At 36.2% G+C, this 21,582-nt stretch overlaps 1 protein-coding gene across 3 annotated transcripts in view; it reads right to left on the bottom strand.

The window, feature by feature from the left end:
• Positions 1-21,582, bottom strand: part of NFKB1 (nuclear factor kappa B subunit 1) — a 120,291-nt gene that overhangs the window by 27,652 nt on the left and 71,057 nt on the right. For all 3 annotated transcript variants that reach the window (XM_037830347.1, XM_037830346.1, XM_037830345.1), the window contains exons 7-11: positions 12,411-12,574; positions 9,743-9,901; positions 7,432-7,536; positions 2,627-2,718; positions 563-701 (exon numbers count right to left, since the gene is read on the bottom strand). In XM_037830347.1, coding sequence (XP_037686275.1) covers positions 563-701; positions 2,627-2,718; positions 7,432-7,536; positions 9,743-9,901; positions 12,411-12,574 — 659 coding nt within the window. The remainder of the gene's footprint in view (positions 1-562; positions 702-2,626; positions 2,719-7,431; positions 7,537-9,742; positions 9,902-12,410; positions 12,575-21,582) is intronic.

Raw genomic sequence — 21,582 nt, 5'->3', positions numbered from 1 at the left:
CAAATGATAATTTCTTTAAGAACCCTTCTTAGAGGCTTCTATGGCATCAATGGCTCTTTCCTCAGCATTTTCATACTGGTTTGTAGATACTTACTTTTGACTCTACTCAAAATTATAATATGCATTATATCTGGTTAAGGAGACTACTATCTCTCCTTCTAGATGTGTCTTTTGTGAGGAAGAGTGGTGCTTCATCCATTTTTACAGCCCTATGATGAGTCTCCTTTCAACTGCCTGAGGCTGGTTGGCTGAGTGGCCTGATTCTCAAAAACCACCAAATCTTATCTTTTGATCTCAACTGCCCGTATCCTGAGTCACTCAATAAATATCAAATTCTCAAATGAAATTCTCTAAAATTCATGGTGGAAATAACATTATTTTAAAAGGCTGGACTTAATTCAATGAACCCCAAATAATACACTATATTTCTTTTCTCTGAAAACAAAAGTACTATGCATCCAGGGACCAGTTACTAGAGGCTGTCCATAGGTAGCAACTAGTCTTTTCTAAGCAGCTTGTCTTCTTATTGGAACAAGCACAAGAGCCTAAACAACCAAGTTACCTTTGATTTCAGGGTAGTAGAGAAAAGGTTTTGGTTCACTGGTTTCCAAATCAGACTTCCTCCTTAATTGGACAAACACAGAGGCTGGTTTTGTAATGTTGACATCTTTGTACTTTGGCGTTTTGAAGACAATGGCAAACTGCAAGATACAAAGATCTAAAGGTTGGTGTAGGACTATATATATATATTTTGAAGCAATGCTACTTATAAAACACTTTCTGTAAGCTTTTCTTTATGTCCAGAGTTTAGACACACAGTACGAAAAACACAGTACCCTAGAGAAAGCTCTAAATTCAGAATTTTATACCCATACATTTTTATTAAATTGCTACCGTGAAATTGAAATACAAGACTATGCTATTGTATTGCATATCTTTATTATTTCATTTGTCTAATATATCAAATGTCTTCTAGTTGTAAATATCATGTGAATTAAATACATTTCATACACTTCTTTCTCCCCTTCCAAATCAGCCTTAAAAGCCTCCAAGATTCTTTATAGCAGCAGAAGGACTGGTTGTGGAAGAAGAGAGAGAGAGGAGGGATGTGGTGCCACTATTATCCCCGTAACACTAGCCAATGAGGAGTGGAAACTAAACCCTTCTCCGGGAGGCATAAACACAGATTCAGGTGTATTTTGAGGTGAGGATAGCATATGCATGGGGTTCTGTAACACACCTCTAAGATGCTAAGTAGCCTCCTCATTAATTTCTTTATGGTGCTAGAATAGTTAGGAATATCTGCATTTTTAAGTTTGATTTCATGAATACCTAATTGCGCTGGTTTGGATAACTGTTATGTACCCCACAAAAGGCCGTGCTCTTCTAATCCTTCCTTGTGGGGGCAGATCTATTGTGGGTGGGATCTTTCAGTTCAATTGACATGTGACCTAGCCCATTTGTGGTGGGTCTTAATCCATTTACTGGGGTCCTTTATGAGGATAAGAGAGAAAAATGCCAGAGACATTTGGAGAGCAACATTGAAACCAGAACCCAGGAGAAGAATGACCATGTGCCATGTGCCTTCTCATGTGACAGAGGAACCCCAGATGCCAAAAGACTTCCCTCAGAGAAGGTATCCTCTTGCTGATGCCATAATTTAGACATTTTCATGGTCTTAGAATTGTAACTTATAATTTAATAAATTCCTACTGCTAAAAGCCAACACATTTTCTGGTATATTGCATTTTGGAAGCTTCAGTAAACCAGAACAGTAATATATTCACAAGGATCGAGACAATGGTATACACTGGAAATTTTCCTTGCCACCCCTATTCTTCATACACTGAGTTGTCATTATCTGCATGCCCTTCAAACATAAACACTGTTATTTGTTCCTTACATATCCTTCCTGAGTTTCTTTATGCATATAAAAATATGAACATAGAATTTTTTTATATACACTTTGTTCTGCATCCAGATTTTTAACATTGTATCTTTGAGGTCTTTTCATATTAGTTCACAGAATGTTCATTCTTTTTAAAAATTGCATAATATTCAATTACAAAGATATATTACAATTTATTTAATCAGTCACTTATTGATAGACATTTGGATTGTTTCTAATGTTTTTTGAAAATACTATTCCTCAATCACCTGCAAAAAGGAGGAGAGTAATAATTAAAGTGGGAGATTCAACAGTTTCATTTCTTAATCATATACTCAGGTATAACTGGTATAAGCCTTGATTTATCACAATGACATCAGCCTCAGCCAGATTTTTCTTCTTAACCTTTTTCATTAAAATAATCTTTAAACAGGTTTCACCATAGTTATCCGAGCAGAATATTTAAAACATTTTTCACTTGAGGACCTGAGAGCCACTGCCTTACAGGCTAAGGGGTCAGACATTTCGGTGAAATTATTGCTAAGGTCTCAGAGACAATGGCCTAAAAGAGCCTCGCCCATAATTCTATGATAGATAACTTTCCTGAAGATCAAAAGAATTTTAAAAAGTACTTTTTAATGGAAATTAGACATTTATGATTTTTTCCTGTTTCATATATGGAAGCTACCGCATTTAAGCAAGGTAGAAAATGTAAAATCATCATCATCATGTGCTTACCTGTCTATGAACGTCTGTGGGGGAAAAATCTCCAAATCCTTCCCAGACTCCACCATTTTCCTCCTCTTCATAAAATCGAATCTGAATGTCATCTGCAAACAGTCACATTCAGGTGTATACATTTCCTCAGTGTAATAATATTTATAAACATGCTGAAAATAAAGCTGGTTCAAGATTCTACTTACTGTTTACCTAAGCTTTTTTAAAAAACTAAGAAATATGAAATAGTTTTTTGTATCTCTGAAAATTTTCATAAATCACTGAATTTTTTTTATTAGCTGCCCCAGTAATGGGCCCCAGTTTTCATTTACAAGGGCAGAATATTAAATTTACCTAGTCAATCTGAGTTTTCTCTTAATCAGTTTTTAAAATGACTTACTTAAATTATGGGTTTAAATTTAGTTTTTTTAATTAGAGAAGTTGCAGATTTACAGAAAAATCAGAAAAAATATAGTGTTCCCAAATACCACATCCCCCATTATTAACACCTTACATTAGTGTGGTACCTTTGTTACAATTGATGAAAGAATATTATAATTGTACTATTAACTATTGGCCATACTTCACAGTTTACATTACGGTGTAATTTTCCCCCATGTACTGCCCTATTACTAACACCTTGCACTGGTGTGGTACATTTGTTGTAATTCATGAAAGAACATTTTTATAATTGTACTATTAACTAAAGTCCATAGTTTACAATAGGGTTCACTATATTGTACAGTCCTATGTTTTATCTTTTAATTTTTATTCTAGTAACATATATACAACTTGAAATTTCCTTCTTTAACCGCATTCACAGATATAATTCACTGTTAATTACTCTCATGATGTTATGCTACCATCACCACCATTCATTTCCAAAACTTGACAATCAACTCAAAGAGAAATTCTGTACAAATTAAGCATTAACTCCCCATTCCCTACCCCCTACCTAGCTCCTCATATCCCATATTCTAGATTCTAACTCTGAGTTTGCTTATTCTAATTATTTCATATCAGTGAGATCATACAATATTTGTACTTTTGTGTCTGGCTTATTTCATTCAATATAATCTATTAAGTTTCATCCATGTTGTTGGATGAACCAGAACTTCATTCCTGTTTAATGCTGAATAATATTTCATTGAAAATATATATATATGTGTATATATATACACATACCAAATTTTGTTTATCCATTCATTGGTTGATGGACACTTGGACCACTTCCATCATTTGGCAATTGTGAATAATGCCTCTATGAATACTGGTGTGCAAATATCTGTTTGGGACACTGCTTTCAATTCTTTTAGGTACATACTTAGTAGAGGGATTGCCAAGTCATATGCAATTCTATATTTAGCTTCCTGAGGAACTTCCAAACTGTCTTCCACAGAAGCTGCACCATTTTACAATCCCACCAGCAATGAATGAGTGTTCCTATTTCTCCCCATCCTCTCCAACACTTGCAACTGTTTTTTTAAATTGTGGCCATTCTAGTAGGTGTGAAATGATATCTCACTGTGGTTTTGATTTGCATTTCCCTAATAGCTAGTGAAGATGAGCATCATTTCATGTGCTTTTTAGCCATTTGTATATCCTCTTTGGAGAAATGTCTAGTCAAGTCTTTTCCCCATTTTTAAATTGGATTATTTGTCTTTTTATTGTTAAATTGCAGGATTTCTTTATATATCCTGGATATTAAACCGTCATCAGATTTGTGGTTTCCAAATATTTTCTCCCATTGAGTAGGTTGTCTTTTCACTTTCATGATGAAGTCCTTTGATGCACAAAACTTTTTAATTTTGATGAGATCTCATTTATCATTTTTTTCTTTTGTTGCTTGTGCTTTGGGTGTAAAGTCTAAGAAACCTTTGCCTACACCATGAGGAACTAGGGAGAAATGCGGAGGTGTTGAACTTCCCCACCTGTGGAATTACCGATATTCTCACAGGGATTGAGGACTGCCAGTTTGGTGGGCTGAGCCCTCGATCTTGTGGCTTGCCCTTGTGGGGCTTGTTGCTGCAAAGGAGAGGCTAAGCCTATTTATAACTGTGCCTAAGAGTCTCCCCCAGATAACCTCTTTTCTTGCTCAGATGTGGCCTCTCTCTCTAAGTCAACTCTGCAGGTAAACTCACTGCCCTCCCCGCTACATGAGACATGACTCCCAGGGGTGTAAATCTCCCTGGCAACGTGGAGCATGGCTCTCGGGGATGAGCCTGGACCCAGCATTGTGGGATTGAGAAAGTCTTCTTGACCAAAAGGGGGGAAGCGAAATGAAACAAAATAAAGTTTCAGTGGCTGAGAGATTTCAAATGGAGTTAAGAAGTCATTCTGGAGGTTATTCTTAGGTGTTATATAGATATCCCTTTGTGGTTTTTGGTGTATTGGAGTGGCTGGAGGGAAGTAAGTGCCTGGGACTGTCGAACTGTGGCCTGGTGGTCTTGATTCTTGAAGACAATTGTATGACTGTGTATCTTACACAGTGTGACTGTGTGGTTGGGAAGACATAGTGGCTCACACTCCCTTTGTCCAGTGTATGGAAGGATGAGTGGTGAAATGGGGACAGGGATTAATTGAAGAATTGGGTGGGATGGGAGGGATGGGATGTCTTGGTTGTTCTTTTTAACTTTTATTTTTTGTTTTTTGAGTGATGAGGATGTTCAAAAATTGATTGTGGTGATGAAGCACAGCTATATGATGGTACTGTGGGCGGTTGGTCCCACTCTGTGGATGACTGTGTGATGTGTGTGAATATAGCACAATAAAAATGAATAAAAAAATAAAGAAACCATTGCTTAACCCAAGATCCTGAAGAGGCTTCCCTACATTTTCTTCTAGGAGTTTTATATCTTATATTTAGGTCTTTGATCCATTTTGAGTTAATTTTTGTATAAGGTGTGAGACAAGGGTGCTCCTTCATTCACACACACTGGGTAAGAATATCCAGTTCTCCCAGCATAATTTGTTGAAGAGACTATACTTCCCAATTGAGTGGACTCTGCAGCTTGTCAAAAGTCAATTGGCTACAGATCCTTGTACCATGCTGTTTTGACAACTATAGCTTTGTAATAAGCTTTAAAGTCAGGAAGTGTGAGTTCTTGACTTTATCACTTCTCCATCCCTAAACCATTCACTCTTGAGAAACATGAGGGGTGGTGGGGAATATCAACATCCCAAGAGATCGTTCAACTCAATACAAATTTACATAGCAATAGTTAACATACATATTTTTTACTATGTGGCAGGCACTGCTCTAATGCTTTATTTGTGTACATTAAATTTAATCCTCACAAAAACCCTGTGAGGTAGGTGGAACATTAGTATCCTCATTTTAAAGAGGGGGAAACTTTGTCCAGAGAAATTAAGATTTATCCAAGGTTGAACAGCTACTAAATGGAGGAGATGGGATTTGAACCCAGTATGGCTCCAAGCTCTTAAACACTCTATTATATGGCTTCCCTATAATATTTTATTAAGTTTATGTTGAGTAATTGTACAAAAGATTATGATGGTCAGATTCCTTCAAATTAAATTGGAGTACTGAAATTTCACTCTTTAGTTACAGACTCTACTTCTGCAGAAGTATGATAATATAAATCAGATGGGCATCTCCCTGGCTTTGCTTCCCATCTCATAGAAAGCACCATACTACTGACTTATGGAAACTAAGTTTCTAGTTGAATAGAATTTTAGAAATATTGCAGTTGGATAAAACATCCCATTATCTCCTGGCATATTCTTTTGCCTTCTCATAGGACTTCCCTGGACTTAGTTATTCAGAATTCTTTAAGCCAGGTAGAAGACTTCTCTAAGTCATTCCAATATAATAATAATGACGAAAAATTACATTTACAAATAAAGGTGCACAGATTGTGCTCACTCATAGTATGCACAAACAGGATTCTGAGAGTATCACTTGGACAGAATGGTTTAAAAGAAGGCTGACATCAGGGTATGCAGAGAAAGTATAAACATTTTTAGATAAAGAATATATACCTTTACTATAAAATCTGTTCTTATTTTTTTCTGATGCATTTAGTGTCAAAAGAGAATATGTATTTTTAAAGCTATAGGTCTTTAAGGACTGTATTTCCAGTTATGCCTTGGCTTACTTTGAAAACGCTCATTTTGTAGTGCATAGATCTTTATTATACTATACTTACCCTCTACCATTTTATTTTTAAAATGAATGAAGTTTAAGATAATTAATATATAATCCCCTTCTGCTTTTTAAAATTTATTAGTCTTGCAATATACCTAATTTATACAATTACATAAATATAATTAAAATTATAACTATAATTATATAAATGTAATTGTAATATATTTAATTCCAAGAACCATTTCTCAAAGTGAAGACTGAGTCAAATTTGCCCTGGGAATTCCTCCGTGTTCCTTATTCTCTTTCCTTTTCTTAGTTTTTATCACACAGTGTTATATGAATGTGTTTGGAGAAGCTCTCTCGGTGTTACAACAAAGAATTGCAAAATAAGCAACTTATTTATTCTGTGTGTGTGTCAAATATGGGCTATTATTCATTTATTGTCGTTAACTGAGTATAGATACTGAAGTATAAAGATTAAAAATAATGAAATTTCACTGATTTTCACTCTTTTCTTATTTCTCTTTATTTCTGTTGAAAAGTTTAAAGTAAATTTGGGTTAAAAAAAAAGCAACGTGCACAACTTAAATTTGGAAGAGGAGAAATGTGTAGATGTTTTTAAGGATTCTACAGCAGATACTACTTGTCCATTGCCAACAAGTGACTCAGACACACTCAGAATTATATTGCACGTCTTGAGACCAGAGAATGTATTTACCTTTCTGAACCTTGTCACAAAGAAGATAAATCTCTTCCCCTCCAGTTACACATCCAGCTGTCCTGTCCATTCTTACAATTTTCAAGTTGGATGCATTGGGGGCTTCTGTTCACAAGAGAAAAGCAACACACATCACAGTTTATTCTTGGCGTTACAAGCCAATCCCTTATGAAGTACCCTATCCTTAGTATGAAAAGGAAGTTGAATGCCTTCACCTCATATTGCATTAACAGGAATACTAATAAAATGAGAATGCCTCCCAAAGTACTTGGAGTACTTCTTGGGGAGGGGTTATTCATTATCACCAAAATATGATGAGACAGAAATGAGCAGGTAATTGATTCTCAGCAAGAGAGATTGACACAGAAAGAGAGAAAGTGTTTTTCTGATGTTTCAGGAAGTGCCAAGTTATGGATTCCTGAAATTTCAGTTAGGTCACACCCCCAAACTTATTTCCATGATACTGTTCTACCATTTACAAGTCTTAAAAAATCTAAGGAAAAGCACAATTTTCTTAAACTATGCATTAATTTTTATTCTACAGAAAAGAAAAATGGAGATGTTATATTTCTTTTCCTCAAACTAAATTAGGACTCTGTGTGGTTAAAGGGCAAAAGTTTCAGTGTGGTAATGGTATAAAGCTTCCCTTTTTTGCCTTAACAGCTGCATTTTAAGGTGATCTTTGGTATATGTGTCTATTATCATTTTATAACTCTTTCACTTCCCTTCAAACTTGTTTAAGTTAGAGAAATCAGTTAGTTGTTGTACTTGGAACATGTAGTTTTTTTCTTATTCCAAATTCCATAAATATTCCATAAAAGTTAAATACTGTACTTTCAGGCTTTTGGGAAGGTATCTGTTTAATAAATCCCATGCATACCAAACAAATAAGTTGCATGGTAAATGCTGTAGACCTCTGTAAAACTCTTTGTAAAACTGTAGGACTTGCTGATGTTCTCACAAACATTGGGGACTGACGGCTTGATATGCTGAGCCCTCTGTCTTGGGGCTGGCCCCTATGAAGCTTGTTACTGCCAAGGAGAAGCTAAACCTGCTTGTAGTTTGCTTGGAAGTTTCCCACTGAGTGCCTCTTTGTTGCTCAGATGTGGCTCTCTCTCTCTAACTAAGCCACCTTGGCAGGTGATCTCGCTGCCCTCCCCCCTGCATGGGACCTGACTCTCAGGGGTGTAAATATCCCTGGCAACACAGGATATGACTCCTGGGGATGAATCTAGACCCAGCACTGTGGGGTTGAGAACGTCTTCTTGACCGGGAGGGGGTTGCGAAATGAAACAAAATAAAGCTTTGGTGGCTGAGAGATTTCAAATGGAGTCAAGAAGTCACTCTGGTGGACATTCTTATGCACCATATAGATAACACTTCTTAGGTTTTAATGTATTGGAATAGCTGGAAGTAAATACCTGAAACTACCAAACTCCAACCCAGTAGCCTTGACTCTCGAAAACAAATGTATAACAATGTAGCTCACAAGAGGTGACAGTGTGATTGTGAAAATTTTGTGGATCACACTCCCCTTGTCCAGTGTATGGATGGATGAGTGGAAAAATGGGGACAGGGACTGAATGAAAAGTAGGGAGGGATGGGGGGGATTATTTGGGTGTTCTTTCTTACTTTTATTTTTTATTCTTATTCTGATTCTTTCTGGTGTAAGGAAAATGTTCAAAAATAGACTGGGGTGATGAGTGCACGGCTATATGGTGGTGCTGTGAACGGTTGATTGTACACCATGGATGACTATGGTACGTGAATATATCTCGGTAAAACTGAATTAAAAAAAAAAAACCGTAGGACTAGCATTTTGAAGCCACATGCCACCTCTACTACTCATTCAGTTAACTCGAAGTTTCTATCTTAATGCTAGTAATTAATATGCAGGAATGAAGATGGATAGGAATAACAGTTCTCTAACTTCTCTACAGAGTCACTCCCTTGCCCCCCAAAAAATTGAGACATTTTTCCCTTCTAAGAGCACCAGCAATACATTCTCATATCAATAAGTTCATAAATAATAAGAGATTTGCTATTGCATGTAAAAGTCTGAAATGTACATTTGAGGAAGAGGAACTACATTTACTGAGCCCCTCACAAAATATTTAATCTAGAGCCAACGTTTTACGATAGATTTTAGTATTGCCATTTTACAGAGGAGGAAAAAGAGGTTAAAGAGATTACAAATCAAAGTGAAAAGTTAGTTGCCACAGAACTCAGAGTTAGTAAGTCAATGGCAAGGCATGGTTGGAAGCATGAGATTTTTACATGACACCAAGCTGCCTCCAAGTCAAGTACTCACTGCTGTCGTAGATGGCGTCTGATACCACAGGTTCCAGGCGCCTTGTGAAGCTGCCGGTGCTGTCCGGAAGAAAAGCTGTAAACATGAGCCGTACCACACTGAGGTCCATCTCCTTTGTCTGCTGAAGAGCAGCCTGGCGGATTATCTCCTTTTCCCGATCTGGGACCATAGCACAGTATATTCGTGCCCAGGGGAAGCAGAAAGAGGAGTGAACATTTTAAGTAGGATGTTTTTATAAGAACATCAACTTAAAATAAAACCTTTTTTTTCTTTTGAAATTCTTGGTAGTGTTAGTAAAATTTAAAGACAGAGCCTCAATTGTGTCATCCAAAATTAAAGGTGTCAAAAGAAGGCCTGCATTTTTTCTGGATCATACTGAAAAGTGTCTTCCATGTATCAAACTTCCTCCTTCCTCTCCTGTCCTCCCTTATCTCTTCCTGCAAAAAGAGTTAAAATCACAAAGGATGTGATGGAATGGAACACAACAAACCTACTATGCACAAGTTGTATTGAGAAATGTGAAAATTAGCTATTCGAAAAGCTCTCTGAGCATAGAGACTGCGTTCATTCTGTCGTGCCTGGCATATGGTATATACTCCGAAAGAATTTTTGAAGGAACTGAATGACTCAACTCCATTTAGTTCCTGCCCTCCTGATAGACCTTTCATGATAGTTAACATAGTCATACTTAACTTATAACAAAAGGTAGTAATTCAAGTGAGAAGTACTATAAAAGAGCTACAGAGGAAGTGGTATGGGATTTCAAAGGAGGGGAGAATTCAGAGGCTTTGGACAGATAAGGCATTTACTCTAAATCTTGAGAGAATGCTAGAATTTGATAGAGTGGATAAGGCATTCAAGTACGAGGGAACAGCAAGAATAGAAAGAAGGTGTCAAATCACATGAAAGGGCCTAGTGGGAAAATGAGTTAGAAATGTAGGTTGGGGCCAGCTCTTTGGAGGCAATGGTGAGAGAGCTGAGTAGTGGTGAGGTACATAGTAAGACCTATCTGGCCACAGAGTGTAAGTCTGATTCAAATGGGGAGGGATAGAGACTATGGGGAGGACTACTATAACTGGGGCAATGAAAACGGAGTGGGCACAGAACAGCTGGACCACTGAATGGAGATGCAGTACAGGTGGGAGAGAGGAGTCAAAAACGATGTGATGCAAACATCGGGACTGGCAGTTTGATGTGCTGAGCCCCTTCTAGTGGGATTTGCCCTTATGAAGCTCGTTACTGCAAAGGAGAGGCTAAACTTGCATATAATTGTGCCTAACAGTCTCCCCTGGGGGACTCCTTTGTTGCTCAGATGTGGCCCTCTCTCTCTCTCTAACTAAGCTACCTCGGCAGGTGAACTCACTGCTCTCACCCCTACATGGGACCCAACTCCCAGGGGTGTAAATCTCCCTGGCGATGCAGGATATGACTCCCAGGGATGAATCTGGACCCTGCATCGTGGGATTGAGAATATCTTTTTGACCAAAAGGGGGATGCAAAATGAGACAAAATAGTTTCAGTGGCTGAGAGATTTCAAATGGAGTAGGGAGATCCTCTGGTGGACATTCTTATGCACTGTATAGATAACACCTCTTAGGTTTTAAAGTATTGGAATAGCTAGAAGTAAATATCCAAAACTATCAAACTCAAACCCAGTAGTCTGGATTCCTGAAAATGATTGTATAACAATGTAGATTATAAGGGGTGACAGTGTGATTGTGAAAACCTTGTGGATCACACTCCCTTTATCTAGTGTATGGACGGATGAGTAGAAAAATGGGAACAAAAACTAAATGAAAAATAGGGTGGGATAGGGGGTTGGTTTGGGTGTTTTTACTTTTATTTTTTATTCTTATTCTGATTTTTTCTGATGTAAGGAAAATGTTCAGAAATAGATTGTGGTGATGAATGCATAACTATATGATCATCCTGTGAACAGTTGATTGTATACCACGGATGATTGTATTGTATGTGAATATATTTCAATAAAACTGAATTTAATTAAAAAAATGATGTGAAGGTTTTGAGTTTGTGTATCTGATGATGGAACATGTCTAACAGAAAAATGATGATCAGTTTTGTATTACCTGAGTTGGAGATGACAGGAGGCTGGCCAGGCTAAAGGGCAAAATATAAAGGCAGAAATGGGGCAGGTGGTAGGACAGGGATTGGGGTTGAAAAAAATTTGAGTAAAGACAAGATAACAGAAAACCACAGCATTTTTATGGTCAAGATAGAATAATTTTTAATATACCTGAAGAGCTCAAAGAAAGATTCATTGTGGTAGGGTGAAGTGTTTTTGAACTGAGTCCTGAATGGTGAATTGGGTTTTGACAAGTTGAAAAGGGAAGATAGGGAAGTTTTAGGTAGAGGAAGAAGTATATAAAGGTATGGCTATGCATCACACGTGCAGAGGAGCAGAGATGGGGAGCAGCAGACACAGGATGTGGCTAGAGATGAGGCTGGAGAGGCAGCTGGGGCCAGGCTATGAGCTTTAGATTTTACTCTACAGGTAACAGGATACCATCAAAGGTTTCTGAGCAGGGAAGGAGTGGAAGCAGCTTGGGGTACAAACATTACAAGGAGAAATCAGAGGCATACAGCAAGCACTTAATCCACATATGAGGAAAGGAAAGCCTGAACTCTTCAAAGGAGCAGTTATACTCACCTGTGAGTTGTCTGTCTCCTCCACCTTCCGCTTGCAAATAGGCAAGATCAGGATGCACCAAGAGTCCAGGATTATAGCCCCGTATACATGCCTCTGTCATTCGTGTTTCCAGTGTTTCAAATACTTTTTTCTTCGTCACATGAAGTATACCCAGGTTTGCAAAGCTGGACAAAAAGCAGTAACAGCAGCAACATGAAAACTAAAAGTTAGGCACTTGGTAACTAGAGAATCTGGCTTCATTTCAGCATAGTGGATTTTTAAAAAATACACAAGTCCTCACTCTTTTATCCAAATCTCTTGTGGCTAGGCACATTTCAGGATTCAGAGGGTTTTTTGGTATTAGAAAGGCAATGTAAGACTTATATTGCTTATTACATAATACTCTCAGCAGGTCTGGGACACACACTGTAATCAAACACATTGAAATTTCTGCAGCAATTGTATAACTAGACCCACCAAATGGAATAAGGACTATAAACAGCCTCACATCAGCTCAGAAAGGGCTTTGCCACCAAATAAGTTTGTGGTAAACTTAGAAACATCTTTTGTTTTTCAGAGCTTGTTAGACTTCAAAATTGTGATTAAGGGATTGTGGGTAATAATTATATTTATCTTAATAAGGAAGTTTTACCCTCATTCATTTTTAAGTATTTTCTATGAGAGTTGTATAAAATGAATTTTTAATTTCAAATATAATACCAAAATTTTTTTAATAATAACAGGAATATTATATTTGAAAAGAATCTTTTGCTTTTGGATCATCCTTGGGTTTCTGGGTGTAATTTTAAAATTACCTGGAATCCCATCTCCTCTTGAGTTACTTAAAAGCTTGGAATTATTTATTACCACTGTAACTGTCATATATTTCTACATGTATTCAGGCCTGAGGGTATTTAATCAACGATGGAGAATCTTTTATCAAGGGAAGGCTATAGATTCATTGAACAAAATACGTAAATAGGCTAAATAAATAAAGCTCTTGAAGAGATTTTTAAGAAAAAATTTTAAATGCTTCAGCCATTCATTTTTAAAATGAAAGCACATGAAACAAAAGAGTATATTGAACAAATGCAATACAACAAACAAACAAATGAAAAGCACTTTACCAAAGAGACTCATTCATTCAACAAGTATTTATTCAGCTCTGACTAGTGGCAGGCAGTGTCCTAGGTACTTCTGCTAATAGTAAAAGAATTTCTACCATCACAGAATTTATATGCTAGGGCATTTATATGCTATTTATAATACATATATGTGAAATAGAAGAAACAAACAAAAAAGTAAATTATACAGCCTGATTTATGAGGTAATAAGTATTATCAAGAAAAATAAAGTAGGAATGGGAATAAATAAGAGGGGCACCAGGTAAAGGCATTACACCTTCAAATAGGGAGAGATCAGGAGGGACCTCATTGAAGATGACAACAGAACAAAGAGGTGCAGGACATGAGGGAGAAGACATGGATATGTGGAGGAAGGGCATTCAATACAGAAGGAACAGCAAAGTGCAGAGACCCTGAGGTAGGACCATGCCTGGTGTTTTCAAGACTCAGCAATGGCCACAAGGCCAGTGTGGCTGCAGTGAAATGAACAAGGGGGTCAGTAGTAAGTGAGGCGATCAAAGAGATAAGCAGGCACCCAGATCTTTTAAAGCCTTGTAAGCTTTTGTAAGGACTTTTACTCCAGCCTTTACTCAGAATGACAAAAAAAAAAGATTAGCAGAAGAAAGAAAAAGATGACAGAACAGGACCAACTGAAACATAGAACAAGATAATACGGGGAAGTCAGACAAACTAGGGGAAAAAAATAAAAGAGGTGAAAGCAGAATGAGATGAGCACTCATATAGGGGCCCAGAGATAGAATGAGGCAAATGTTCAGACAAAAACAGAAAAAAGTGGGATTGCTGAGATACACACAGAAAAGAAAATACACCCCTAGAATATAAGCTTGAGAGTAGGGATCTTCAGTGCCCAGAAGAGTGCCTGACATATTGGTATCCAATAAGTGTCTGTTGAATAAATGAAAGAATGAATACAGCATAGAAAAACAGATAATATGAAATACTGATATGCACATAGGCACAGGCTGTTTTTCAGGAATAGCACCCCCATCTTTTTGCCTTTTAGGCTTAAAACCTATACAGAATATCCATGACTATAGGAAAATAGGGTTTTCTCCTAGGTAACAACAATAACAAACATTTGTGTAGCAGCTTACAATTTACCATCTATAAAGTGCTTTTTGTATATATTATCTACTTTAATCTTTGGGAGAAAGGCATCACCTTTATTATTCATTAAATGAATAATGAAGAATTTACTCTAGTAACAAACAAAAGCAATATAAAAGTCAGTCTTCTGCTACAGGTAATTATGGAGTAACACAGACTGAATTTGACCTCCTACTTTAAACAACTAAAAAACACGAAAAAGATTTTTAAAAAACGGTTTTCAGCCATTGGAAACAGGAAGCACTGAGCAGCGATCCTTAAGAAATGGGAAGCAAATGAGGTGAATCCTACAATTGCTCCAGCTTAACAACTGTAGTTTCCAGGCTGTAGCCAGAAATGCGAACCGAAACAGAGCCTGGAGATCTCCCCGAGTTGAGGAGATAGAGTTAAAAATTTGAAGAGGCCAAGGAGGCTAGAATTCATAGGCAGAGTACTGGAGAGTAAAGAACTCCAAACACAGAGACCATCCAGAGATCTGCAGAGGCTCCACCCTGAGTCTTCAGCTGGGTACTAATCAGAACATGTGTGAAAGGAAACTATGCAAGGCTGGGAAAAGAGCCACAAGAAAGAAGCAGGCAAAACAATTTTTGGAGCACATACAGGGCTGGAATAATTAATGTTTCCAACAGCCAGACTGGAGAAATCTTGTAATACATGGAGTATTGGGCTGAATATTCAGAAAGATTTTGCCCTAGTAATGGTGTTAAGCTAGGCCTTGACTAAAGGCTGCTTTGATTTCCCTAATAAAACTTAAAAGTAAGTCTTGAAAGCATAAAACTGTTCCAAAAAAGTTCAACTTCTTTCCAATGCTCAAAAATATATAAAAGAATACAAAAAAAACAAAACAAAAAACCTCCAATCCCCAGCAATCCAATATTCAAAATGACTGCCATCTAATAAAAATTACCATCTATGCAAAGAGGTGGGAAAATACAACTCACAATGAGGATAAAAAAATCAACCAATAAGACAGATCCAGAAATGAAACTGAATTATAGAATGTGTAGGCATGCACATTAAAATAGCTATAATAAAAATATTCCATATATTCGAGAAGGTAGAAAGTATTATTATTTTAAGAAGAGATATGGTAAAAAGATCCTAAACTCACTTTTAGAAATGAAAAATACAATGTCTGAGAAGAAAACTAGACTAGATGGGATTAAGGACATATTAGACACTACAGACAAAAAGGTTAGTGAAGTTGAAGACATAGTAATGTGAACTATCCAAATTAATTGCAGAGAAAGAAGATGAAAAAGAAATGAATGGAACATCAGTGAGTTCAACAGCCAAATATATATGCAATTGTGGTTCCAAGAATAAAGGAAAGAAAGGAGGAGATGGGAAGAAATATTGAAAAAATATTTGAAAAAACATTGACTGAAAAATTTCTGAATTAAATAAAAACTATAAACCCAGACAACCAAGAATCTTGATGAACCCCTTGAATGAAGAAACATGAAGAAAATTACACACTAAAGCGTATCATAATCAAATTACTTAAAACTAGTGATAAAGAGAAAATCTGAAAAGCTGCTAGAGATTTTTAAAAATGACATTATGAACAGAAGAACAAAGATAAGAATAAAGGAGCCTTCTTGTCAGAAACAAGGCAAGCTAGAAGACAGTGGAGTAACATCTTGTAAGAACTGAAAGAAAAACACTGTCAACCTAGAATTCTACGATCTTTAAAAATATCTTTCAAAAACAAAGATAAAATAAAGACTTTTATAGATATACAACAATTGAAATCATTCATCAGCATCAGAGCAGCACTACAAGAAAAGTTAAAGGAAGTTCTTCAGGCAGAAGAAAATTATACCAGATAGAAATCTTGACCTACAAAGTAGAATTACTTACACTGAATATGGTAAATATATGGGCAAAAATAAAATACCTTTTCTATTATTTAAAACATTTCCTTAAAAGCTAATTGACTTTAAAGCATAAATAAAAAATAACATATTCTGGGATTATGACATATGTAGATATAAAACATATGAGAACAGTAACACAAAGGCTAGGAAAGGGGAAATGAAAGCATGCTGTTTTAAGGTTCACATACTATATATGAAGAGTATAATATTACTTGAAGGTAGGCTATAATAAGTTAAAGATTGTGCCAGTTTGGATATATTATGTTCCCCCAAAAGCCATATTCTTTGATGCAATCTTGTGGGGGCAGACGTATTAGTGTTGATTCGGTTGGAATCTTTTGATTGACTGTTCCCATGGAAATGTGACTCACTCAACTGTGGCAAAACATTTGATTATCTCCATGGAGACATGGATTTATCACTGGAGTCCTATAAAAGAGCACACAAACAGAAGGAGCTCAGAGCAGCTGAGCAGAACATTTTGGAGAGAAGCTCAGTGCTGACACTGTCGCTGACATTTGAAGCTGCTTGCTGACACTTAGAGATGAAGCCCAGAGTTTGCCCTGGGATATGCTAAGATAGGACTCCCCCAGGCACTTAGAGAGAAATGCCCTGGGAGAAAGAACCAAGAATGCACAGGAGCTGAGAGAGAAGCTGAAACACAACCTGGGATCAGCAGATGCCAGCCACATGCCTTCCCAGCTAACAGAAGTGTTCCAGACACCACTGGCCACCCTTCAGTGACATTATCATCTTGTTGATGCCTTAGGTTGGAAACTTTTATGGCCTTAGAACTGTAATTTTGTAACCAAATAAACCTCCTTTATAAAGGCTAACCCATTTTTGGTATTTTGCATAACAGAAGCATTAGCAAAATGGAACAAAGATGTACAGAAAAAATCTTAAAACAACTACTAAAAAATATAGAGAGATAGCTACTAAGCCAATTAAGGAGATAAAATGGAATCATAACAAATAATCCATTAATCCAAAAGAAGGGAGAAAAAGGAAGAGGGCAACAAAGAACAGATGTGACAAATATAAAACTGTAGCAAGGTGGTAGATTTGAACACAGTCATATCAATAATCACATTAAATATAAATGGTCTAAACACCCTAGTTAAAAGTCAGAGATTGTTAGACTGAATAAAAGGCAAAACTCAACAATATGCAATGTATAATATATTTACTTTGTATATAAAGACACAAATAGGTTAAAATTAAAAAGATGGGAAAATACATTCCATGCTAATATTAGTAAAAGAAAGTGAGCCATCAACAAATGAATAGATAAAATGTTGTATACATACATATAACAGAATATTATTCAGCTGTAAAAAGGAGTGAAGTTCTGATGCATGCTACAACATGGATAAACCTTGAAGATACAATGTTGAGTGAAATAAACCAGACACAAAGGAGCAAAAAGTGTATGATTTGTATTATATGAAATACCTAGAATAACCAAATTCAGAGAAAGAAAGTAGATTACAGGTTACCAGGGGCTGGGGTTGGGGGTGGGGAGTTATTGCTTAATGGGAACAGACTTCCTGATAGGGGAGATGAAAAAGTTTTTGTAATTAATGTTAGTGATGATAACAAAATACGGTGAATGTAATTAATATCAGTGAACTGTACACATGGAAGTGACTAAAATGGGAAGTTCTATCTTATATATATGCAACCACAACAAAAATTAAAAAGAAAGCTGAAGTAGATATATTAGTATCAAAGTAGATTTTAGAGCAAAGAATATTACCTGGAATAAATGGGGTATTTCAGAATGATAAAGGGATCAATTCATCAAAAGGACATAATGCTAAAGTTTTAGTCACCTAATAAAATAGCTTTACACTATCTGGGACAAAATCTTATAGAACTGAAAGGAGAAATAGACAAATCTTCAAAAATAGTCAGAGATTTCAACACTGCTTTCGATAGAGCTAACAGATAATAAGAAAGGATATGGAAGACTTGACCATCACTCTCACACAACTTGACTTAATTGAAATTTACAGAACATTCCACTCAACAAGAGCAGGATAAATATTATTTGTAAGTGCACAAGGAACATTTACCAAAATAAGCTGTATTCTGACCCATAAAACAAGTCTCAATATATTTAAAAGGATTCACATCACACAAGGTAGTCATCACAATGGAATGAAATAAAAAATCAGTAATAGAAAGACATCTAGGTGGGAGTATATTTAAATCATGTAATAATAATTAATTGTTGAAGCTGGGTGTTGAATAAATACAAGGCGATTCATTAAGCTATTCTTTCTACTTTAGTATCTGTTTGAAAATCTCTATAATAAAATGTAAAAGAAAATGAGCAGACATTATCATTATCAAATTAGAAAAAAATTGAAGATCAAAATGTTAATACATAGGAATGCAAAACGGTACAGCCACTTTGGAAAATAATTTGGCAGTTTCTAACCAAGGTAAAGGTACATTTACCTTACATCCCTGTAATTCTAATCCTATTCTGTATCTTGATTGTGGTGGGTGTGTGACGGTATGTATTTGTCAAAACTCATAGAACTGTAGACTTTAAAGGGTGAATATTACAGTATTTAAACTGTACTTCAATAAGCCTGACTGAAAGAAAGAAAGGTTATCGCAGGTAATAAGACTGAGACTGCAACCCTGTTTCTTACTTGAAATGCCGTATTCCATTCTACCAGTGGTTTTCAATGTGTAGTTTCCAGAATAGCAGCATCAACATCATCCAGAAGCTTATTTAAAATGCAAATTCTTGGGCCCCATTCCAAACCTACTGAATCAGCACCTCTGGGGGTGGGGCTCAGCAATCTTTTTTAACAATCCCTCCAGGTGATTCTGATGTATACTAAAGTTTGAGATCCACTGTTGCACACCACTCTAGACCAACAAGATCAGAATCTATGGGAAAAGGGCTGGCATCAGTATTTTTATAAAGTACTAATTTTTATAACTAGCACCAGGTTTGAAACCCTCTGCACTATACCAGAAGTTTTCATCATCATAATCATCTGTGAACCGTTGTTGCCATCTGGCTGTGTTCGAATCTTTGTGTCACTGGGTTGGGATACAAAAGCAGCTCCTCCTTCTGACCTTTCCCTCTGTCGGGAGTCAAGCATAAACTTCACAGCTGGCACAGGATTTTAAAGCAGCCCTACCTCACAATATACAACTTAATTTGGAAGTTGAGTACTTACAATCTCAGTCCATATTTAGTCCATTTTCTCCTACCAGCTCCTTTTCTGTGTATTAAGGCTGAGCCATATGAAACCACTAATATTCAACTGGTTATGAACCTACAAAAACAGCAACTTCCTATAATCTGCACTAGCTCATTGAGGGAGGTCTTGTTTCTCCTTCAATATTTATACATGTACTTCTAGTGCTTACTAGTTGATTTATGTGATAAATATTAGCCAAAAAAAAAAAAAAAGCCTATATTTTTCTCTACATCAAGGCTGCAAGGCTGCTAGGAAGCAAAGAGAGGTTGTGGCATTTCCTGGTGAGGAAGCTGGTCTACAGCAAAGTCACATCAAATGGATAGAGAGAATTTATTTTCCATTGAATGAAAATTTCAAAGAACTAAAATGTTAAAACAAATTGTTGATATTCAGGGTTTAAAATAAAATAACAAACGAAGATTATTTTTTGTAAGGACAGACATTAAAGGCAAAATAAATAATAAGAAATAAAAAATACAAAATTAAAGCTAACTGAAAAAATAGAAGACAAATTCCCCAAATAAAAATAAGCAATCATGATTTCGTTATCTCGGAAATATCAATATTTTAATATAGATACCAAAATACCTTTGTAAACAGAAACTAAACTTTATTGAGAATTCATGCTAAGAGAAAAGCAAAAATAAACACTCCTAAGAAAGGTAATTCTTTTGGTTTGGCTACTTTAAAGGTCATTTATTTTCTCCATGTCATTTTTCATACATCTTTCTTTGTTGTGTCGGTTCGGTGCCCTGCTTGTGAATCTATACTCTTAGCCCAAGTTGTATTATTGAAAACAGGTTATCTTGAGTCCATTTCTAGTATTGACAAGTCTAAGGAATAACTTTGGCTGTCTTCCTACATTTCTTTATGTGATATTCTTGCCTACAAGTTAGAACTAAATAATAATAATCAATGACATACCATAAATACATATGTGGCAAGTTTGCACATGTTATTTCATAATATTATCTAATGTTAGTTCAGTCTAGAGTTTTGGAAATGGAAAGGTCTGGAGATACATTCTGTAGCTCAACCCCTAAATTTTATAAGGGAAGAAATTAAGGCCTCAAGAAGTCATGAAAATTGCCCCAAGTCTCACGGTGAGAGCGACAGAACTGGAAATAGAATTCTGGTTTCCAGATTGTGAGCATGATGTTCTTTCTACTAAAATACAATAGGTTCTGACATTGGAAATAAACAAAAGAAAGGCAAATTAATCATGAAGGAAATAGTGTAGTAGTTTGGAAAGTATTATAAGCAAAAGGTTCTCAGCTAAAAGTCAAATTTAAAAGTGTGTGCCAATATTTCATAGACTATTTAGAATAAGAAAGTCTATTGTAACTCTCAAGTTGCATTCTCTTGACTAAAATTTTCATTGAAATTGGCCAGGGTCAGAAAAACTCACAGTGCTACAATTAGACATCTTGTTGATCAAATTTAGGAGATCAGATGCTCAAAATGTTTGTTGACTGAGTGAATGGGTTCTCTCAATCTCTGAGCCCCACACTCCACTGCACTACATGAGAGTAAAGGAATCCCTCATTTCCCTTGGAGACATGAAATTTATTTCTATTCTTGCTGTAGATCCCTAATTAATCAACTATTAGTTCCTTCTAAAATCCTGAAGGATTGCTAAGCCATATCATAGAACCACCACCCAATTACAGACAATATACTGGAAGGTTAAAACTAACAAATATATTATTAGTGGGGAACTTCATCTCTAATTTCCTATAAAGGATATGATTATCACATAGATTAAACAGGACCAAAAAGTATAAACACTTCAAACTGACAGGAGCCTATTGGAGTGAATCTGCAGAAACAC

Source organism: Choloepus didactylus, chromosome 3, assembly GCF_015220235.1.
Source record: "Choloepus didactylus isolate mChoDid1 chromosome 3, mChoDid1.pri, whole genome shotgun sequence".
NCBI lineage: Eukaryota > Metazoa > Chordata > Mammalia > Pilosa > Megalonychidae > Choloepus > Choloepus didactylus.
This window is presented reverse-complemented; position numbering and strand designations above follow the sequence as displayed.